Genomic DNA, 20,916 nt, shown 5'->3' with positions numbered 1-20,916 from the left:
CGAGGATTCAAACGTACTCACAATAGGTATGCATCCATTCCCAAGGACTTGCCTTTAACAATCAAGAATTTGGATTGATCACTATATGCAGAACAACTTGGACAAGAGCCCCATTGGCTCCTGATCAATCACTTAATTCAAACCCAATACTTATCACCTTAATATTGGAAAGTAAAATACACTAGGTGTACACACGGGTGTGACGGTCATATCATTTATGAACAACTTTATATGTATTTATCCATACCTCGAATGGTTCACTAATTTTAGGACTTATCCTGTCCCTTCTACTTAGACTCATCCAGTTTCTTATAAGACGACACTTTTACTAACACTACTGGTCCTATTTCTATATTCATATTCTTCCTCAATATAATTTCGCCTTCTTTCTTTGTCTACCCCGAGCTGCTTCAATCAATATCATTACGCTCTTGGTGTGCTGATCTAACTTAGAATTTGACAACTTTCTTTCTCCCACTTTATTTTAATAGAAATGGGGACCTATACTTGCATTCACATGAAGCTTGGTAAAGTGGCATTCCAAAACTGACATCGATGATAAATAATCATTCCAGTATTTTCTTAAAAACTCAATCTCTCAATATATCTTACAGTTTCTAAATCACTTTTGTACTTTGACTCTCCGTTTAAGGATGATAGCAGGTGCTCATTTTCAAATTTGGTTTCCAGACATTTGAACATCTCTTACTCTTTCCCACCAGTTAAGGCTGAAAAGTAATCTCATTTTTTTCATGTACTGTTATTTTTAAATATTTGAACTTCAAATTTCACTCTTTCCAATTCGTTTATTAACTCCTTGGTGGTCTTAATTACATCCAATCCTTTCTGTCGGCCTAAAACATCCGTTACCATACGGTTTTGCTTAGGTGGTTGTTAATGAATTAATTCAGAATCTGTTGTTAACTTTAGTCAAAATTTCATCCTTGAAGACTCAACGTATAGTTGCTTTCCTTCTGATCTTTGGAGAAAAAATCCTTGGGCATCCCATGCAAATTTTCTTATTCCTTAAGTAGCTGAGGATGTTATCAATAAATACAGTTTGCTTATCCAAGTACTTCTTATACACCATGTTTCCTTAATTCCTTATAGCTACCTGATACACTCGTCATTTCACCTAATATCACCAGAGCTTGTAATGCTCTTAACTCACTTTAATCGTAATCTCTGATATTTTCTCAGGTCAGATCTTAAGTTAATTCTCAATAAATAACACACTTTTTAAATTAGGTCTTATAAGTAATCAATTCTTTATAGGGTCTCACTTCTTCTTATTCATTGTTTTGTTAGACTTCCGATAATCAGTACATACTTTTATACTTTCATTCCTTTTTCTCCCTTAACATCATTGATACACTTCATGATTTGTTTCTTGTAAAACCACTTCCTGGGTCTGCCTTATCTACTAGGCCTCCAATACTTCGCTTTAATTCTTTAGATGTCTAACACTTCCCAATCTATTCTGAAATTCCCTTCTTATATCTGGTTATCACTATTTTTCTTTAAGTTTCTATATATCTTGGCATTTTTTTCAATAGATTAAATACTCGATATTGTGAATTCCCTATGGGATCTCATTCCTTAATTCTTCTGCTTGTAGCGTCCAAGTGCTGGAGGAGAATCTGGGGATATCGTGATCATTCTCCTGGGCGCATGAATTTCCTCTCACTACTGCTAACATCGCGATCCATTATCTTCTTTTGACATCTCCTTATCTTCCCTTAACAATTTCGACTGAAAGGTCATACTATTCATCCTTGCTCCAGTTTGGATTATAATCTCTGACTTCCAATTCCAACTTCTAAAATTCCATAGATAATTCTTCTGATACAGTTTCTATGTTCGTTCTCTCCTTTCTGCTTATCGCTTGCCTCTACCTTTGCTTTTCCTCGTGAATACATCTTTCAAACATTTATGGCCCATATAAAATTTACACCTTTCTCCATACATATCATGTTTCCCCAATCTTTCAAGGCAAATATTATTTGTACTAGTCCCAATTTATGAGTAGGATACTTCTGCTCATGAGGTTTCGGTTGTCTGGATACACATACAATAATTTTATTATGCGGCATCAACACATATCCTATTCCCTTATGAGAAGTATTACTATAACTACCAAATTTCCTTGATACTTTCAAAGTGATAAAGCAGGTGCTGTAACCATTCTTTACTTTAACTTCATAAAACTTTGTTCATCCTTCTCCATTTTATACAACTTCTTGCTTTTCCTGGTCAGCTTCGTCAAAGGTATTGCAACTTTCAAGAAATCTTACACAAATTTTCAATAATAATCGGTCCATGGTAAAACTTTTTGCCTTTGCTGGTGCTTTTAGCCTTTCTTTATTCATAGTAACTTTAATTTCTACTGGATCTCCTTTGGTCTACTTCTCACTGATTATTTACGCTTTCTATCATCAAAACTTTCACCTTGCAACTTTACATACAACTTCTTTCTTCTTCGACTCCTCCGTTGTCATTAAATACTTCGCATGGTTCTCCATTGACTTTAAGTAACACAAATACAACCTATCCAGATATTCCTTAAAGATTATGTCCATAGGTTCAATCTCCAATTGGTAACACCCAAATCTTAAATCAATTTTAAAAAATACTTTGCTTCTTCTGTTTGATCAACAAATCAGTAGTGCGAGGTAACATATACTTACTCTTGATAGTAATCTTGTTGAGCTGGCTTTAGTCGACGCATAACCTCATACTTCCATTTTCTTATTAATAAAAAATACTGGTACACTTCATGGGATACACTGGGTTTAATTGCTTCTTCTTCTAGCATTTCTTATATTTACTTTGCTACCTCCTTCACTTTAACTGGCGCCATTCTGTGCGGGGCCTTGGACACTGGCTTCATTTCAGGTGCTAAGTCAATCGTGAGCTTCACTTCTCTATGTGAAGAAAATATTGATTACCCATTTGAAAACATATCTTGAAACTCTTTGATCGTTATAAAATCTTCAAATTTTGTTTGCTTCTGACTTTTATGTATCTCATGACTATCATAATGCTCACATCTTGATCACCGTAATCATCGTTAACAAATTCTTTACTCTCCTTCTTCCTTTATATCTCAGCATATTCTCACTTAACGACTTTAGGACTATTTCTTTATCACGATGGTTTGTCTGGGCATCATGCTTCCATAGTTAATCCATTCCTTAGAATAATATCAAATCCTCTTATCTTAAATTATATCAATTCTTCATAACTTATTTCCAGAAACCTCAATTCCACCATTGGTACTTACTTAATTAACAACTACATGTTTCTGACTTGCTAATCCTTTTAACCATAATCTTATCAATTCAACAAGGTAATTCATTTCATCAACAAAACCTTGAGAGATAAACAATTAAATTTCTCTCACATCTTCTAATATTTTAATGCATAAGGTATTCACCCTAATTATCCATGTCATCACGTACGTATTCTGAATAACATATTTCACAAGAAAATCACATAATCTTGTTCTTGAAAACGCATTTGTTATTGGAGTAAATTTCCTTGACTCTTAGTGGATTCTTTACCGGGCTAGTGATTTGTAATCCTCGTCATGTGCCCGTGTTTCCTTTCCATGCATAAGAGGTAGATGGAACTTCGTCCGCTTGATTATGGATACATTGATTTCTGCTTGAATACCTCTTGCAAAGAATGACAATACAACGAAACGACTAGAAGGATTTAAAAGTCAACAAAAATAGAGTTGAAAAGAAAGAAGAAACAAGGATTTGAATATGAATGAGACAACCACATTGGTACTTAAGATGGCCAGTCTTTCGTACCATATGGCATACAACATATGATTAGGTGGCGTCCCACCCGACTCTTCGTCATTCTGACAAAGTGTCTCACCATAACACTGTTTGTCCCAATCATAAAGCAAAAATTAAAGGAAACAATTAAATTTGAAAGGAATGTAATATCCTTCTTTTCAATATCATAGCAAGGAGTTTATTTAAGAAAAGAAGTTCATACTTATTTAGGAATCAAAAAGGGAATATACGCTGTAATATTGAGGACAAGAACGATACCATTGGTCACCATCCACATTTCACTTGTATTCATCTTTCGGGCTTGTTCGATTATATCTCCATTGTTTCATATGACAACTTTAGAAAGTCCGCTGAAATGTCTTCGCAATTTAAGCATTATGGTAGATGGTAGATTCCTACTTGTCATGTCTTGCGTCTTTAATATCGCACCCACACGGATAATACTTTAACAATTCGATCATAATGGTGTTCCTACCAAGTAATTTCGAGATTTCTCTTTTTAATTTAGAATAACTACGTACCATTCGACATAACGATCCTTTTGTTAATAATATTCTGTTTTGAGAGAGGTCTGGAAATCTTTCCAATCTTCTTCGATCACGCTCTGGCTTTTGTTAAATCAATGAATTCTTCGAACTCTGATAGCCCTACTAATTGAATGTATAGTTACTCCGTACGCTGATTCTTTTGTAAATTTTATCAACAATATTTGCACTTTACTGTTAGGAATAATCAACTTCTTCATAATCATAGGTTACTTCATTCTCGAAATTAGCAATACTAAGTCTGAAACAGCATCCTTCCAGGTAATCTGGGCTTTCTAACAAACAAGAAAATCAAGTAGTAACTTGACAACCAATGTTTAAAAATCATTTTATTCGAAAAGGCTTTTAAAAATTTGTAAAGGGAAACTTTTTCGAAAACTTGTTTAAAAAGTTTTGAAAATCACGAACCTGGCTGTCCTTACTATATGAGTTGGTTGTTGTCCTTCCGACCTATAACAAGGTACCATATTAAAAAAACAATTACATAAAAGTTCGTTCACTCCAATCTACCTTTTCTCCTTTATCGGGTCCATTTGCCTTCCTTAATCGATGAAAACTTCAATTGTCGTTGCATGTTATCTTATTCGTAGCTTCACATCAAGGCGCCCATATTGGTAATACTCCTGACATTATCATTGCAGTAGTTAAGTAGAACATGCTATCCAATAGTCAACAAGTCTATTTCATAGAACAAATTTTGCTCGTATCACATCACATTACTACTTTACATATCGCATTTATCATATCATCGTCATTTAATTTCACAAAATTCCCAGGTTTATACTTTTCTCTCTTACTCTTTCAAAATTCATCTGGTTCATCCCATACTTATTCACGGGTGGCTTAGTCACTAAGAAATTTTTTTAACCCGATAACAGCTATCCTCTGAAACACTTAAATCTTCTTTCTAAACTTCTTCTCACCTTTATTTATATCTCAAGCGCTCGGCATTTACTGTAATTCTCGAATCCATCCTCGTAGGTACAATCGCTTCATAGGACAAGTTCTAAACTGGGGATATAGAACATGATGTAGGGTAAACTAAAGAGATACACTCACAACCGAATGTCCAATGAAACAAGAATAAACAGATAGAAGTTCTTGAATAGGTAATCTCGTATCAAGAGGCGGAAAATTAGCGTATAATAGCTTGAAGAAGTGCAATCGCTATACCAGAAGGTAGTACCATTAATGCTGATGAAGGAACAAGGTGCAAATCCAATCTGGGAGAAGGTGACGATCCTCGAACAGAAAGTTCCAAATGATCCAATGACACCGGGGAATCAAGATCTGCCATTGCCGTTGTCTGGAAATCACGTCGCAAGCTGAGAATCCCGAATCGCAATACGAATTATGCCGAAGACCTACTATACCATCGCACTCAACCTCACAACGTCTTATCTTTCTATTTCCTATTCCTAATCTTAACCCTCTACCCAATCTCGACAATCTAGGCTTGTTTCAGTGACTTATAACCTGTAGCTCTGATACCAACCTGTGGCGCCCTCCAAACCCGGGTCAGAAGTTTGGGGTCCACAACACATATATAATATATAAGCCTGAATAAGAAATATTATTTGCAGTGACCCTGCTTTACGTAACCACAGATCGCAACAGGTTAAAGTATGGAAACAAGCCACAATCCTAACCTTTATTACAACGTACCAAATCCCAACGAATTTAACTTACAATTGATAATACAATCATTCTTATAGTTTGACTATCTCTATACCGCATGAAGCTTCTACTAGCTCGATTCAACTCAACTGAAACCTTAGCCCGCACTTTGGACTAGGGAACTCCACTATCATCCATATTCTTTTCAATTATAAAATATATAAAAGAATCGCAAGGGTAGCTAACTAGCTCAGCAAGTCATAATAGTGATAACTGAGGTTAAACAATGATCAAATGAGATGATTCCAAGGAATCAAGTTTCTTTTTAACTAATCATTAGAATCGGATATTCATTTTAAGTTTTAAAAACCAAGGTTAGGCTGCTGATCAGTCACGCACTAACCCCGAGCAAGCACACAACACTGCTCTAATTACTGGATCCAAGGCACACATTGGCCTAACTTGACCATTGATATGGTCTGACCACGAATCTGGTCCACATATATAAAAACTATCCAATCCTAAAGCAGTTCAATATGATAACAATATGATTCAATAACACAAGATCATAATCGATGATGTTAAACATTTGCATAAAAATGTAAGAAAACTCATGGATATCTCAAGGGTATATCAGGGTATGTATAAGAAACGGTTTTCAGTTTGCACAAGGGTCAGGTATCAAACCAGTAATGATTTTTCAGGATATGGTTCTTTGATGTTACTAGGAATGATTGGAGTATAAAAGTTCCTGTGTTTTCAAACCATTTTCTTCTGGTGTTTGGTGTTTGGTAGTTAAACATTTGGGAAATAGTATTATATTTGTGTGCTTTAGTGTTTGAGGATCAACAAAGGATGGTTTATAAAGAACAAGGCTTACGGCTCAAGATCAAGAAAAATCAGGGATTCAAGGGTAAATAGTTTAATGCTCTTGCAATGTAAACAAGAGTTATTATGAATAAGAGTGACATTTTATGAAACAGTTCGAAAATAATTGCGATATATCTTGAGGAAAAGTTTGGAAGTACTTGCCTTACAAGTCTTTACAACTACTACTGATCAATTCTGGACCAACTCTGCCGCTTAGGCTTTTACGTCCAACAACTAGATCCCATTGAATACGACTTCGACACTCAGGTCTTTCTGTTGAAACTCTACTGAGATCGCCGACTGACCACTATGTTAACTTTAGTCCATCCTCCACTTTTAGGTTCTCGACTATAACCTACAGGGTCGAAATACCCTATGTTAGACATCTAGGTATGCTTGACATATCCTCGATACTAATTCTTACCCAACGATATTCAAATCCGACTCATAATTATTCATATTAGAATAACACAGAAAACAATTAGGGTTCATATTCTCGAAATCGATCCGATGTTCATTTTCAGAAAATACGTATACTCGTCATTTTACGAAATTAGGGTTACTGTGTTTTGGTCAAAACATACAACACATCATACAATTAGGTTCTGTATAAACATATATATATGTATTTACTTATACTCGCTCGACGTCCCGATAATCCTCGGATACGCTCCCGTATTTCCGTAGTTCGATTTTCCCGGAAATCAGGTAGCGTCCCTTTTGTTTATCGGACTACCCGTCGAAACATCAATCGACGTCAATTCTATAACGACAATCCAATTCATAATAACCACAATTCCAATGCTCAGTTTAACCCAACAATCAATCCAATTACAATTTGTCAACTAAACTACGTACTTGACTTAATGTAAAATCAAATTCTCGTTTCAAAAATAATTTCACGAATCAATTGATTTATTTCATGAAAATTAGGACTCAGAATAAATTCATGACCGTCCACCGTCGACTCACCGAAGTTCACCGTCAACGGCGGTAAAATTCGTCGGTGCCCGATAATTCTGGGTTTCCAATACGAATTCTACCGATTATTTCCTTAAAAACTTCGAATAACCTAAACATCAATAACCCGAGGAAATTTTCAGAGAATCATTCGGGTTTTTCTTTATTGAAAAAAATAACTCCGAATAATCCCAAGAAATTGCCAGGCTAATCAGTATAACCAACCAAATAACTATACATACACCCGCGTGTATACACACGCCGGAAAAACAATCGGAGAAAACAACAACGGGCAGCACAGGATATAAATGGAACAAGATGGTATCAAGACAAGAACAAGAAGCGCAACACAGATAATTGCATCACGCACCCAGGACAGGTAACCCACACGCCACCACAGTCGCCTTGCCGGAAAGCAAGGGACGGCGGCGATAAGAAACTTAAGGAAGCAGACAATCCAACTTACCGGAATAAAAGGGAAGAAAAGAAAAGGGGTAACAGGGCATGATCAAGAGGAAGAGAATGGGGAGGGATCGAGAGAGATTCCCAGAGAGAGAGAGAGCCGAGAGATTAGAGATAAAAGGAAGAGACTACAGGGGTGGGAACAATCTATTATTTATTTTATTGTTTTTATATAGCAAAATTTTAGCAGTTGACACGTATTCAGGACCATCCTGTAAACTAAACACGTGTATTGATTCTACCTGGAGACCCGATTTTTGTTCCGTGTTTGGATATTTACGATCCGAGTTGCATTTAAAAAGGTTCCAGAAAATCATGAAAACAATCTTAAAATGTTATAAATATCCCGAAGTAAATAAAAACATAAATTTCGTAATTTTAAAATAATTTCTGAAATACAATTTATACCCGCCTTTCTCAATTAAACGAATCGACGCGCGGGTGAAATTAACTCCGGTAATTCCTAAAATAATTTTAAAATTCCCGGAATATTCCCACCTTATATAAATATGAGTTTCATAATTTTTGAAATTTTCCATAATTAAATATGGATTTTACTATTAAACACACTCAGAAAATCATTTAAAAATAAATAATTAATGAAATATTGATTTCTCAATTTTATAAAGTCCTAAAAATAATTATTGTAATTATAAAATTATAAAACCAATTTTAGAGATCATTCAAATATTTATGGAAATAGATCTGCAATTAACTCCACTTTTTAAAGTGGAACAGAACAATACCACTTACTATTTACAAATAATCCCTATGCGACCACAATCACATATAAAAATGGTAACACACAATACACTGCTGGTACTACCAATACACATATTTTATTTAATAATTTCCATAATAATCACATATTTAAAAAATTCGAATTTACACGGGTCGTTATATTGCCTGACTGCTCCCCTTTGATTCTTGCATTTTACCCAAATTTCCCTTCTTTTGAAAATTTCCACCCTTCTGAAATCCGATCCTCTTTACATTCCGATCTTGTGAGCTTCCCGCTTCAGACTTTTCTCCATAAAATGGAACCTTCCTCTTCTTGTTATCCCTTTCCTTCCTTGACAACATCCCATTATTCTCAATCAGAGCAGCTTTCTGTACTACTCCCGCATAAGTATCAAGCTCAAACATAGCCACTCTATCTCTGATCCAAGGCTCCAATCCTTGCTGAAATCTCTTCACTTTTTCCTCCTCAGTACTGGTATACTTTGTCACAAACCTTGACAACTCTGTGAACTTCTTCTCATACTCCAATACAGTCATGTTCCCTTGCTTCAGCTCTAAAAATTTGAGTTCCATCTAATTCTGCATGTACTTAGGGTAATACTTGTCCAGAAATAACTTCTTAAATCTCTCCCAAGAAACCTGCTGAGTGAATTCCATAGCTTTTACTGATTCCCACCAATAGATGACTTCACCCTTCAAGAAGTAAGTAGCATACGACGTCTTCTGATCGTCTCCTATCTGTACCAACTCAAAAGCCCTTTCCATCTCCTTGATCCATGTGTTAGCTATTACTGGATCAGTGGTATCATGAAATGTAGGTGGTTTCACATTCTGAAAAGCCTTGAAAGTGACAATTTGTCTAGGTGGTACTGGTGGTTCAGATGGTTGGTGGGGTTCACGGTTATCTTGGTTTCCAATTCGTTGTTGAAGAGTTAGTTGTTGTTGAGCTATAACATTGGTTTGCTGTTGCAAAGTTTCCAGTAGTCGAAGAATATTTGGGTCTGTGGTGGATGTGGTTGTTGGGTTCTTCTTTTTGGGAGGCATGATCCTGAAATAAGAGTTATATTAAAACAGATATGAACAATTCTAGGGTATCGCATGGCATTCCTATCTACATATGAGGTCAAGTTTCAAATTAAGCAGATATGGTGATGCATATAAAAATGTAAAATAACAGTTGAGAGCAAATGGAACAATAGAACATAATTATTGAAATTTTAAAGGTCACAATACATAGGATTAGGACAAAGTCTGATTCTAGGAATAACAGGCTTATTTAAAGGAAACAACGAAAACAACTGGGGATTCCACAGAGTCTGATAGTACAATAACATGAAAGGTAAATGGAAAGAACTAAGGCTCCACTCCATCTGAACGGGGCTTGGTAGTCTTTTCCTCTCAAAGCGTCTTCACAATGCTCTGGAGCTCATCCGCCACCATCTGAATGACATACTGGCTAGTACGGTCCCGGTGCGCTGGCATCTCCTCAAGCTTAGTGTTGACGTACTGAACCAAGGTCTCAAGTCTCGCAGTCATCTGCTCCTTGGGCTTCCCTTCGTAGTTTCGGCTGTCCGGATACACGTTCTTCAGTCGGTCGTACTTGCCCTGAAGCATGTCGAACTCGCGCCTCAACACAGCATACACAGTGAAAGCAATAGTGTCGTCCGACCCAGAGGATGACGAGGAATGCGCCCTTTGCTGACAACCAATAAGAGGAGTATTAATAATAAATTTACTTAACCTACTCTCTCGCATAATATCTATAATCTACACACATATCCTAGAACCTATTTGGGCTGTCCAGGGACTCTAAACCGTAGCTCTGATACCAAAACCTGACACACCCCAACTTAAACAGCAGATTAAATATAGCTATTACAACATAACATAACCAAATCCAAGATCTTACAGTTTAGGGTTTGGAACAGCCCAACACTACCAACTATTACATCTGATTTTAAATACCGAGTCCTCACACAAACTACTATCACTTATTCTACTTGAGCTCGAACATAAGCATCAGCATCACAGGTCTTACGGGCAGTCTGCTTGAATCTAACCATAGCTGCTAGCTGTAATATCAGGGTAAAGCAAGGAGTGAGCCAAATGCTCAACAAGTGCTAAACAATATGATACAAAACATAAATCGAGATATACATTAAAGAATGACAATGGAAAGACATAACCACTGATAATGAGGGATAAAACTTTGGGTGATGGCATCATTTTGTTTGTATCAAAACAATTTCAAAATCATACCGTTTAATCAAAATCATTTTATGACGCTACGGATTACAGCCGGTGATCAGCCGCGAAATAATCCCGAACCTCGCTGGGTTCTAAAACATTAATGGGAATCCCTAGGCAACTTTTAAGCCTAATATAAGTATGGAAAGGACTCGCGTCTCAGTCCAGATCCACTATTCATAGAAAACATTTATCCCCCTTTGGGACTGAAAACCCACATTTTATTTATTTCAAAAACTGATGCCGAATTATAACAAAATCTCTTTTTACAGTAAACATCTTTATCAAGGGATTATAGATCAACTCGAAATACAGGGAAATGGTACTAACTCTCAGAGCCATGAATCACAAAACTATACTCTATTAGGGTAACTGAATGGTTTTCATATTTCAAAGTTTGGATAAGGGAATTTAGTGAAGCTATTGGATATCATGAAGGAAAATGCCAAATTGGGCTTAAAGCAATGGTTTCTCATCAAGGTTCAAGTGCTGGATCATCAAGGAGGTAAGCTTCATGAATACTAAGGGTGTTAAGGTATGAAGAAATGATTTTTAGCTCAGGATATATCAGAATTGTCAAGCTTTAGGATAAGAAAGAGGGGTATCAATCAATGAGGAATCACTTTGATAAGTATCTGACTTTCAGGGTTCAAGGTAAAGTTCTATAGGGGTTCAAGTATCAGGATGAGATATCAATACTTAGGAATCATCAGCATGTTAATCAAGAGAATCAACCAAGAGTTATAACTGCCCTTTTCTTTTATCAAGGCATTCGAATTACTTTAATATACTATCATGATAAGACTAATTTGCAATACGTACTCGAGGATTCATGGCATCTCTATATAATTCAAAGATAAACATAAGATACGCTTGATTTAATATATCAAATGACACAGGATAGTTGCAACAATGTATGAACTATTAGCAGTAAATACGAAGGACAAGTTGAATCACTTGCCTTGAGAAAGGCTGGTCTGGTCTGACTGGTAGGAGCAACTGGAGCTTCACTCGACCTTTATGGAAAGTTTTCCCTCGACTCGAGATCCTACATAAATAATAATAATCTTCATGATAATATACTCTCACCAACTAAACCTATTTACAACCCGAAATTAAACACGGATGACACTTAGGCCTATATGCACTTAATTTTATATTCACCATTAAATTACAATTGTACACACATAGCCACATAATCACATATCATATATTAATACCAAATAACACCATATACACCATAATGCAACACTAGGCTTGGATGATCTCGACTCACAACTTAAGTCACTTGGTCGCTAAACTAGACAAAGTCTTCAAATTTTGGCTTCCTAACTCGATGTGCCTTTACTAAACTATCCAAAACCTATTGACCCTCACTTGTGCCTTTTGCTCTACTGACATTATACTATCTTACAACTATGGTGGTCAACCTAAATCTCACTCCTAAGTGTTCTAAAACTATGTGATAAGTGAAAGTGCTCACTGGTGCAAATTTCAGAATGACAACTATGGTTTCTTGAGTGCATTAGACACTCTTAAACTATAAGTTTTCCTTCAAAACTTTTACACAAGACTCTCCTGACCTAAGGTCATCTCAAAAACTTGATGTGGCTCAAGGGCCTGGCTTGGGCCTTCTTGGGCCTAAGCTAAAAGTCCAAGGTTCCCCTGTTTTTCTGGGCAGAAAATGCCCTGACTTGAATTAACTTGTGACACATGGTTCTAACTCATATCCTATGAACTATGGTTGGAAAAACTTCTCTGATACTCCTTCTAACTAAGGCCCAATAGGGCCTAATGAGGGCCTACCCATGACATGGTCAAATCTCCCTATTTCTAAGTTGCAGAAAAACTGTCCCCTGCTGGACAGATTTTGTTATTCTACTTGTGCACCTAACCAAATGACATGCAAACTTCCAACCGACACCTAAAACTTTTTATATACTCCCAATACCAACTTCTGGTGGCTTTGGCCTCAAAGTGCACATCAATGACATGGTCAAAACTCACTCTAAACCTCAGGGTACTAAACTGATTTTCTGCAGAAACTATAACTCTCCTTTCTCCAAGGTTTTGACTTGACAAACTCAACTACCAACAACCCAATACCCAAACCAAGACTTAAACATGGTGATCTACTGAACTAACTCCCTTATTCTCAAAATAACTTTGGTGGAGATCATCCTTTACCTATGGTACAATTATGGCAAAATAAAAGAAACTACACTTCACAACTCACAAATCATCAAGTTTTTGAAACAACAAGATATGCATTTTTATAAAAGATAACCACGAATTATTACCATGCATCAAGGAGCATTAATCAATATTAACACCTTAATCCTACTGAAATTAAAGCTTACTAACAAAATCTTTCCAAATGATCAAAATCTTATAAAACATTCTAAGAGAAATTCACATGCGTGCATGTCCTCGAGTTTTGCAAGCCACACAACATGTTTTCTAAATATGTTTTACCAAGAAATTTACATGTAAGCCTAGCATGAGCTATATCTAGATGATCACTTAGCATGCAAGGAGTTTCATCAAATTTTCACCATGAAATTCAAGCCATTATCACATAAACATGCAAAAATTGAACAAAGCAACAAGAATAGTCTTAAGGACCATTCATTCAGCTCCCCTATGGTCATGGCCGAATGAAATAGAAGGGAATGGCCATTTAATCATCAAGAGTTTCCTTCTCAAGACTTGACACTTCTCCATTCCTTGTAGTCCTCTCAAAAACAACCCTAAACTCACAAGAATCAAGGTTGTACTTTGAGTTTCAACTAAAACCTTTACATGCAACCTTAAAACTTAAACTTTCTACTCAAAACTCTTTGAAATATGAGTGATCATGATATGGGAAGTAACATTTACTTGTATAGAGGGTGGAAGCTTGGTTGAGGAATGAAGAAAAATGGGGAGGGGGTGGTTTCGGCTAAAAGCCGAGAGTGAAGGAGGGAGTAGCCGAGAGCGAGAGAGAGGAGGGAGAGAAGAATGAGTGTGGTGGTGAGTGATGTGTGAAATGATCATGTCTTTACTTGTTTTATGGTTTTTGTGTTGACAAATGTGAGTGGAAATAGGAATTGACATGATTACCCTTCCACTTGTACTTGGTTCAATTTGCATGCAAGGGTAAAGAAGGTATTTGGCTAGAAAATAAGAGTTAGTGGGGGTGGTTATTGACTCTTTAGCCCTTTTGGATTGAATAGAAAGGATTTGCATGCAAGAATAACTATGTAATTTGCTAATTATGACAATTAATACTTATAAAGATTTAATTTTTTAAAATAAAACACAAGTTCAAAAATTATAAAATTTATACCATAAAATAGCTTGGATTTTTGGAAATTTTATAAAACTACTTTTGAAATTTGTGAGCAAAATAACTTTTAAAAAGAAATTTATTCAAGGTTTAAAATATTCCTTATAAATCAAAAATGAAAGAAATAAATAAACTTTTGATTTGAAAAATCATATACCACATATCGAAAATTTAAGACGCGGAAATTCTCATTCACACAAGCATACAATAGTTGAATATATTGGCATTCGGCTTTATAATTACACCAAATTTACAATTAATATTACACAGAAATGTCGGGTGTAACAATACTGCTCTGCTTAAGTCTGCAATTGATGCATCTAAGAAGTCCAATGTTGGTTCTTCTTCGCACTTCACTGAAAATCCTTCTTATTACAATCCCGATGCTGAGTATTTCAGAGAGACAGAATGAAATTATAAATGGAGACTTGCAAATACTTCTATCTCATCTGCTGTTGGCCTGCAACACATTCAACGTGCTTATGATGAAATTCAAACTCCTGATCTGAAGTTGCATCTTAAGGCCACAACTATTTCTGTTAAATGAATTCACTCTGAACTTGATAAAATGAAGAAGTCTCATGCTGGTGTCAAAGAGAAAATTGATGGATTTTTATTTCACCCATCTAACTTAGCTGAAATCAAAAGTGTGAAAAATACCGTCAAAAGATGTTGTTAAATCTCAAGATAGCATGGCCTCTAGACTTTCCTCCTTGGAAGACAATATTTCTGCTATAAGTGACAAACTAGATGCTCTATTTTCTCTTCAAGAGCAAAAGGAAGAGGAAGAGGAAGAGGTGGAAGAACTTCTGGAACAAGTCAAGTGACTGCATTCAACTATATTTTTCTGAATTTTCTATCCAGAGAAGGTTATGTTCATGTACAAGGAAATAAAGAAGACAAAGAAGTTCAGAAGATGGAAGAGTTGATTATACCAAGGAAGAAAAGATCAGCCACTGCTATTTGATCAAGCTGATACATCAAGACATAATGTAAATCCTGATGCAGACACAAATTCTGAAGTAAAAGCAGATCCTGATGCGGTGAACCTGATAACTGATTTTAACTCTGATGAGAAAGTGATCAAAGTATTAAATGAGTCAGCTTCTTCTCTAGTAATCACTCTTCATATTTCAGAGGTTGATGAAAAAGAAAAGATTGATAGAAGAATAGTTGATCATGCATGCAAAGAATATATACAGAGAGTCTTAAAATCAAAGAGAGAGCTATGGCATAAAACAAAAGGGAAGATTAAAGATCTGTCTACAAGCTATGTTCCTCTCAACAAGAAAAATAGAAGATGGAAAGATATGTATACATTTGACTATCATAAAGGGTTCAAGAATGTTCATTTTGTGTCAGCTGGGTTAAGAGATTCTATCTCAAAACAAGAAGATGTTGATAAGTACATCAAAAAGCCTTCTTGGGTGGTATATAATGAAAAACTAAATCTTATCAAATCTCGAACCAGAGGAGGCATTGGTCATTCCAACCTGGAGATCTTGGAATCTGATCTGCTTGATACAGATACTCTGACAGAGAATCTTGGTGAAAAAGTTTCTCCTTCACATCTTGAGAAAGTTGAAGCTCTAAAGATTGTTCATAGAAAGATAAATGATAATGATGTTAGAGAAGAGATTCTGTACTTTTTCAGGGATAGTAAAGTAAAGAGCTTTACATTGCAGCAACTCTTAATGAAGAATGTGACATAATTGAAATACATTCACTATCTTCTTAGAGTTGAGAACAGTGTCACCAGAAACTGGTCTTCTATGATACTTGAAGTCATAAGAAGAAGAGTTATGACAAAAGATAATAAATACAATGGTGATTATGTTCCTAAGTAGAGAACGTATACTGGTCAAGAAATGCAGATGAAAAAGGGAGCAGCAGTGCTACAAGTTTTTCTCGACAGTCCTCAGTTATCCTTCAGTCCTAATCATGAAGATGTCAGTTTAAGCTTCATGTTGATTGGTGATCTTGAGATAAGCAAATGTTCAGTTTCTAAGTTAAGATCAGCTAACTATCAGCTTGGAGAAGACACTGAAGAAAAGAGAGAGTTGAAGAAAAAGCTTGTTAAAGTCCTACGAGACAAGGAGGAAGAAAGATTAAAGAACTTTCTTGGAACAACTGTCAGTTATTTGAAGATACTGAAGTCAGCTTTACTCCTTGTACATTTTGTAGATTGGTTTTGGCATCATTGAGAATGGAATTTATACTTCATTGCATTAAGCATAAATTGGGGGAGATTGTTAAATATTGAATTCTCAATCATCAAGAAGAAGCTCAGGATCTGGCTGTTCGGATGTCATCAGGATCTGGTGTACCGTCAGGATTTGATATGTCATCAGGATTTGTATGACATAAGTATTTTAAGACAGTCAACATTAGAGGATTTGTTCTGTTCCTTATAATGAGGAGCATATATCTGTTACGTCTGAGAGATATGAATTTATCTGTTTAGTTTAAGATATGTATGAGTTTTAGTTAGTTTTTGATAATGCATATCTTAGATTAATCTATTATAGCTGTGTAGTATATAAACGCAGTTTAGGTCATCACTTAGGAAGATACACTCGAGGATCATTCGACCTAGCAGCTCTCAAGAACATCGGTATTTCTTGAGAGGATTTTGTAACAGTTTTTATCAGATATATAAAAAGCTGTTATATTTTATTACTTGTTCGAAACATTTATACAATTGTATCCAACCCCGCTTAAATAATTATATCTTTACAGGGCAACATAATATATGTTAAAATTAAATCACATTTAAATTCACACTATTTACATGAGAATCACATTCAATATTTTTTTTCTTTAATACAACTAACATCAAATTGTAACATATTAAATTTTATTATTCACTGTAATTAATTTTATATTGTCAATATTAGATCCATAAACAAAACATCATATTATCATTGGCCGTACAATGTAAATTTAAATAAGATTAAGTTTTGGTATTAGTTGGAAATCAATTATCATTAACTAATAATTTCTTATTTTAGAAACTTTTTATAATTTATGTTTATTTATATAAGTTATTTGTTCAAACAAGAATATCAAGAAATATATATATTTGAAATATTGGGAAATTGAACCTTGCTATATCATAAACGAGCCGATTTCGAGTGGAACAGGTTGGCTGTATAACGTTCCAAGAGAAGTTATTTTTTTTGTGCCCAACAATAAATAAAAGAAGTATAGGAAATGAGATATGTATAGTGTTTAAAGATATCTTATTTTTTAAGGTCTTTTCTGATTAAAATTAAAAATAGTTTCCCCTAAAATTTATTTTTTGCATATATTTTTAATTTTTTTATTCCTTCAAGTATATAAAAAAAATCTGGCTGTAAAAATTATTTTTTCTTGATGCCCCCATTTGTCAACCTAAGAGTTTTTCCTCATGGCTGGCTCTAAGTACTACAGAAATGTGTGTTTATGTCAAACTTTATGTATTCATCCCCTATATGTAGCCTAATGTATCGGGTGTAAGACTAACCGACGTACACTAACATTTATTCTGGATTCGTTATGTCCGTTGTCCATTTAATTGATAAATATCTCCTGATAAATATCTCATGATAACTTAAGTTCTGTCAACTTAAGTTCTGATATCTTAATTCTAACTTCAGTATATGTACTGATTTCCAGTTAAGTACTGATTTGTCCTGTTAAGTAAGATCTGAAAACTAAACAGAAATCATATTAGTCATGACATTATCAAATATATCTAACAAGGAAGATATTTTCGATTGAAGAGGAGCGAGTTGTTCATAAAGTGGAAATGATTGATTTTTTTTTGTTGATTTGGGGGAAGATCTTCTGTACGATAACAAGGTGTCTGGGAGGATGATAACAAGATGTCTCATGAGGATGATAACAAGGTGGCTGGTGAGGATGATTAGAAGGTGGCTGGTGAGGATGATCAAAATGTGGCTGATGAGGACGTGAAAGATGCTTTAGATAGTTCTTTATGCAAACTGGTAGTTGGATCATTGAACAACATTGTTTCCTTCACAAAAATTGATGAAGTCCCAGTTATTGATGGGCATGAGCAAACTATCCATGGAGTAAGACTTGGAGAAAAGAATGCAAGAGTGTTAATTACTCAAGTCATTGAAGGTAATGCTAAGATTCCCTTCCCTATTGGTGATGAAAGTGTGTGTGTGCAAAAGGCCATGGGAACTTTTATTGCATGGCCAAGAGACCTGATTGCAGGAGGAAATAATAGCACTATTCATGTCTTTTCTGCTCCAAAGGTCAAACCTTTTTTAGAATGTTTAGTATATTTAGTATGTATTTATTCAGCATGTTTATTTTTACTATTTTTACATACAATTTTTTTAGAGAACCGAGAAAGGTCTTGCCAAGAAATCGAAGAAGTCATATAAATTTATTGAAGATGTTGAACCAGAGTTGGTTGTTGAGATGGGTGGAAATTATCCGTCTGCATTGAAGCGCTTATGGACATGGGCAAAGAATTCCTTGAGTGATGGTCAAACTTTTTCTTTTGAGTTGAGTAAACAAGCCTTTGGCTTGACAAAGAAGAAAACTATGTTCTTATCAGATGTACATGCGGTGTGCTCTAGAGGTGAAATGGCAGGGTCTATCATGTGCCTTCATATTCGGTAAGTTTTTGTGTTAAATATTCTTTATTCATTTTCCGGAATTAAAGTCAGAATATTTACTCACTACTACCTAATAATATATGTAGCTTCTCAAATGAATATGTGAAAAAGAATAAGATGTTGAGCATGATAAGCTTCATAGATCCTAGCACGATTGGTGCCATTGGATGTGGTACTGCAACACAGTGGTCACGTGCACTAGCTACACGTTTCAAGGGTGCTAACAAAGGCCAATATTTTTTGATGCCTTACAATAATGTGTGAGTATTTATACTATTGCTAGCTAATAAGTCATTCTCTTAAATAATTTTTTGAGATTAAAATGACCATATGTACGACCATTTTTAAGTTAATTTCTTAAGATAATTTAAGTTAAAAATTTTAAATACATGAGTATAATTTTGAGTTTGAACTTGATAATATTTCTTGCAAATTGTAAGTTGAATTTTTACGGTAATTTAGGGTTCATTTTTATTAGAAGGTGAATCTCATTATGTCAGCTTTGCTAGAACTGTTAACATTTAATATTTGTTCAATTTATTATGCACCTTTGTTCATATTTTTGTAGGAACCACTGGACGTTGACAGTTGTGAAACCCGAAGCAGAGATGGTCTATTACATGGACCCTCTTAAACGACGAATTGCAAACGGGGAATGGGTGGATTTTATCTACAAGTAAGTACAACTTATAAAGTTTGTGTATACGAGTCTTGACTTATAAATTATTTTGTCAAAACATATTTTGCACTATTTTGTTAATTTGTTCATATATATATTTTTTTGTTTATAGTACCATTAAGCTGTATAAGGAGGATCTGAAGAAGGTTTCAAAGAATAAAGTATTATGGGAGAATATGGCGGTAATAATTCTTTCTCATAATTTTAATTTCTGTCTTTTATGAAATTGTAATTTAATTTGTGTTTACTTTTTTCAGGGAGTTCCAGTGCAGACGGGGAACAAGGAGTGTGGCATGTTCGTTACGGGGTACATGAAGGAAATAATTCATGACAAAGAGCTTGACTTTGTTACTTAGGTAAGAAATTCACTTTCTTTGGGTTTTCTCACCAACTTGGTATTTACGCGTACGTTAGTAGCACATGTGAGTTACAAAAATTTTGGATGGTTTTTCAGTGGATGCGTAGGTCGAACTCGGTGTGGTGATGATGACATAAACAAGATTCGTGTTGAATTTGCAAAATATTTTATGTAAAACCATGCAAGTTAAGGTTCTGGATTCAGGTCTTTTTCTTTATAAATATTTGGTCAAGTGCAAGTTTTCATATATGTAGTTGGCGATGTGAGATGTTAAGTAAACATTGGATGCTTGGTAGAAGTACTTATGCTTTGGTCAGATCATTTAGTTATTCGGTTTTACTTGAAATTGTAGTCAAGTATTAAGTTCTATGAATATAGTTCTTATTTGGTTGGATTGGATTGTGTTGGTAGATCGATAGTTTGCGGATTGATGGATTGAATGATATGGATTTAGTTTTATGTGGATTTGTGGTTGGATAAATTTTAGTTTTAGTTTTCGCAGGTGATGTGCATGAAATGTGAATTTGTATTAAAAATTTTTACACTTCAACAGCTAATGGTGATTCAAAGCAAAAACAACCATTGTACCGTACATATTTAAACAACAGTCATCTTAAGTAGTGCAGTATCAACAGTTCCCTTATGCTAGATAATCAAATAGGTAAA

At 35.0% G+C, this 20,916-nt stretch overlaps 1 protein-coding gene across 1 annotated transcript; it reads left to right on the top strand.

Annotated features, from left to right (window-relative positions):
• The first annotated feature begins 18,445 nt into the window (after positions 1 to 18,445).
• LOC141690921 (uncharacterized) lies at positions 18,446 to 20,248 on the top strand. The gene is made up of 7 exons (XM_074495676.1): positions 18,446 to 18,476; positions 18,573 to 18,844; positions 18,933 to 19,213; positions 19,300 to 19,473; positions 19,782 to 19,889; positions 20,005 to 20,074; positions 20,150 to 20,248. The coding sequence occupies exons 1-7, from the start codon at positions 18,446 to 18,448 to the stop codon at positions 20,246 to 20,248; spliced, it is 1,035 nt and encodes a 344-aa protein (XP_074351777.1).
• The last annotated feature ends 668 nt before the right edge of the window (positions 20,249 to 20,916 follow it).

The sequence above is a fragment of the Apium graveolens genome, chromosome 10 (assembly GCF_009905375.1).
Source record: "Apium graveolens cultivar Ventura chromosome 10, ASM990537v1, whole genome shotgun sequence".
Classification (NCBI taxonomy): Eukaryota; Viridiplantae; Streptophyta; class Magnoliopsida; order Apiales; family Apiaceae; genus Apium; species Apium graveolens.
Note: the sequence above shows the minus strand (reverse complement) of the source record. Positions and strands in the feature narration are given on the sequence as shown.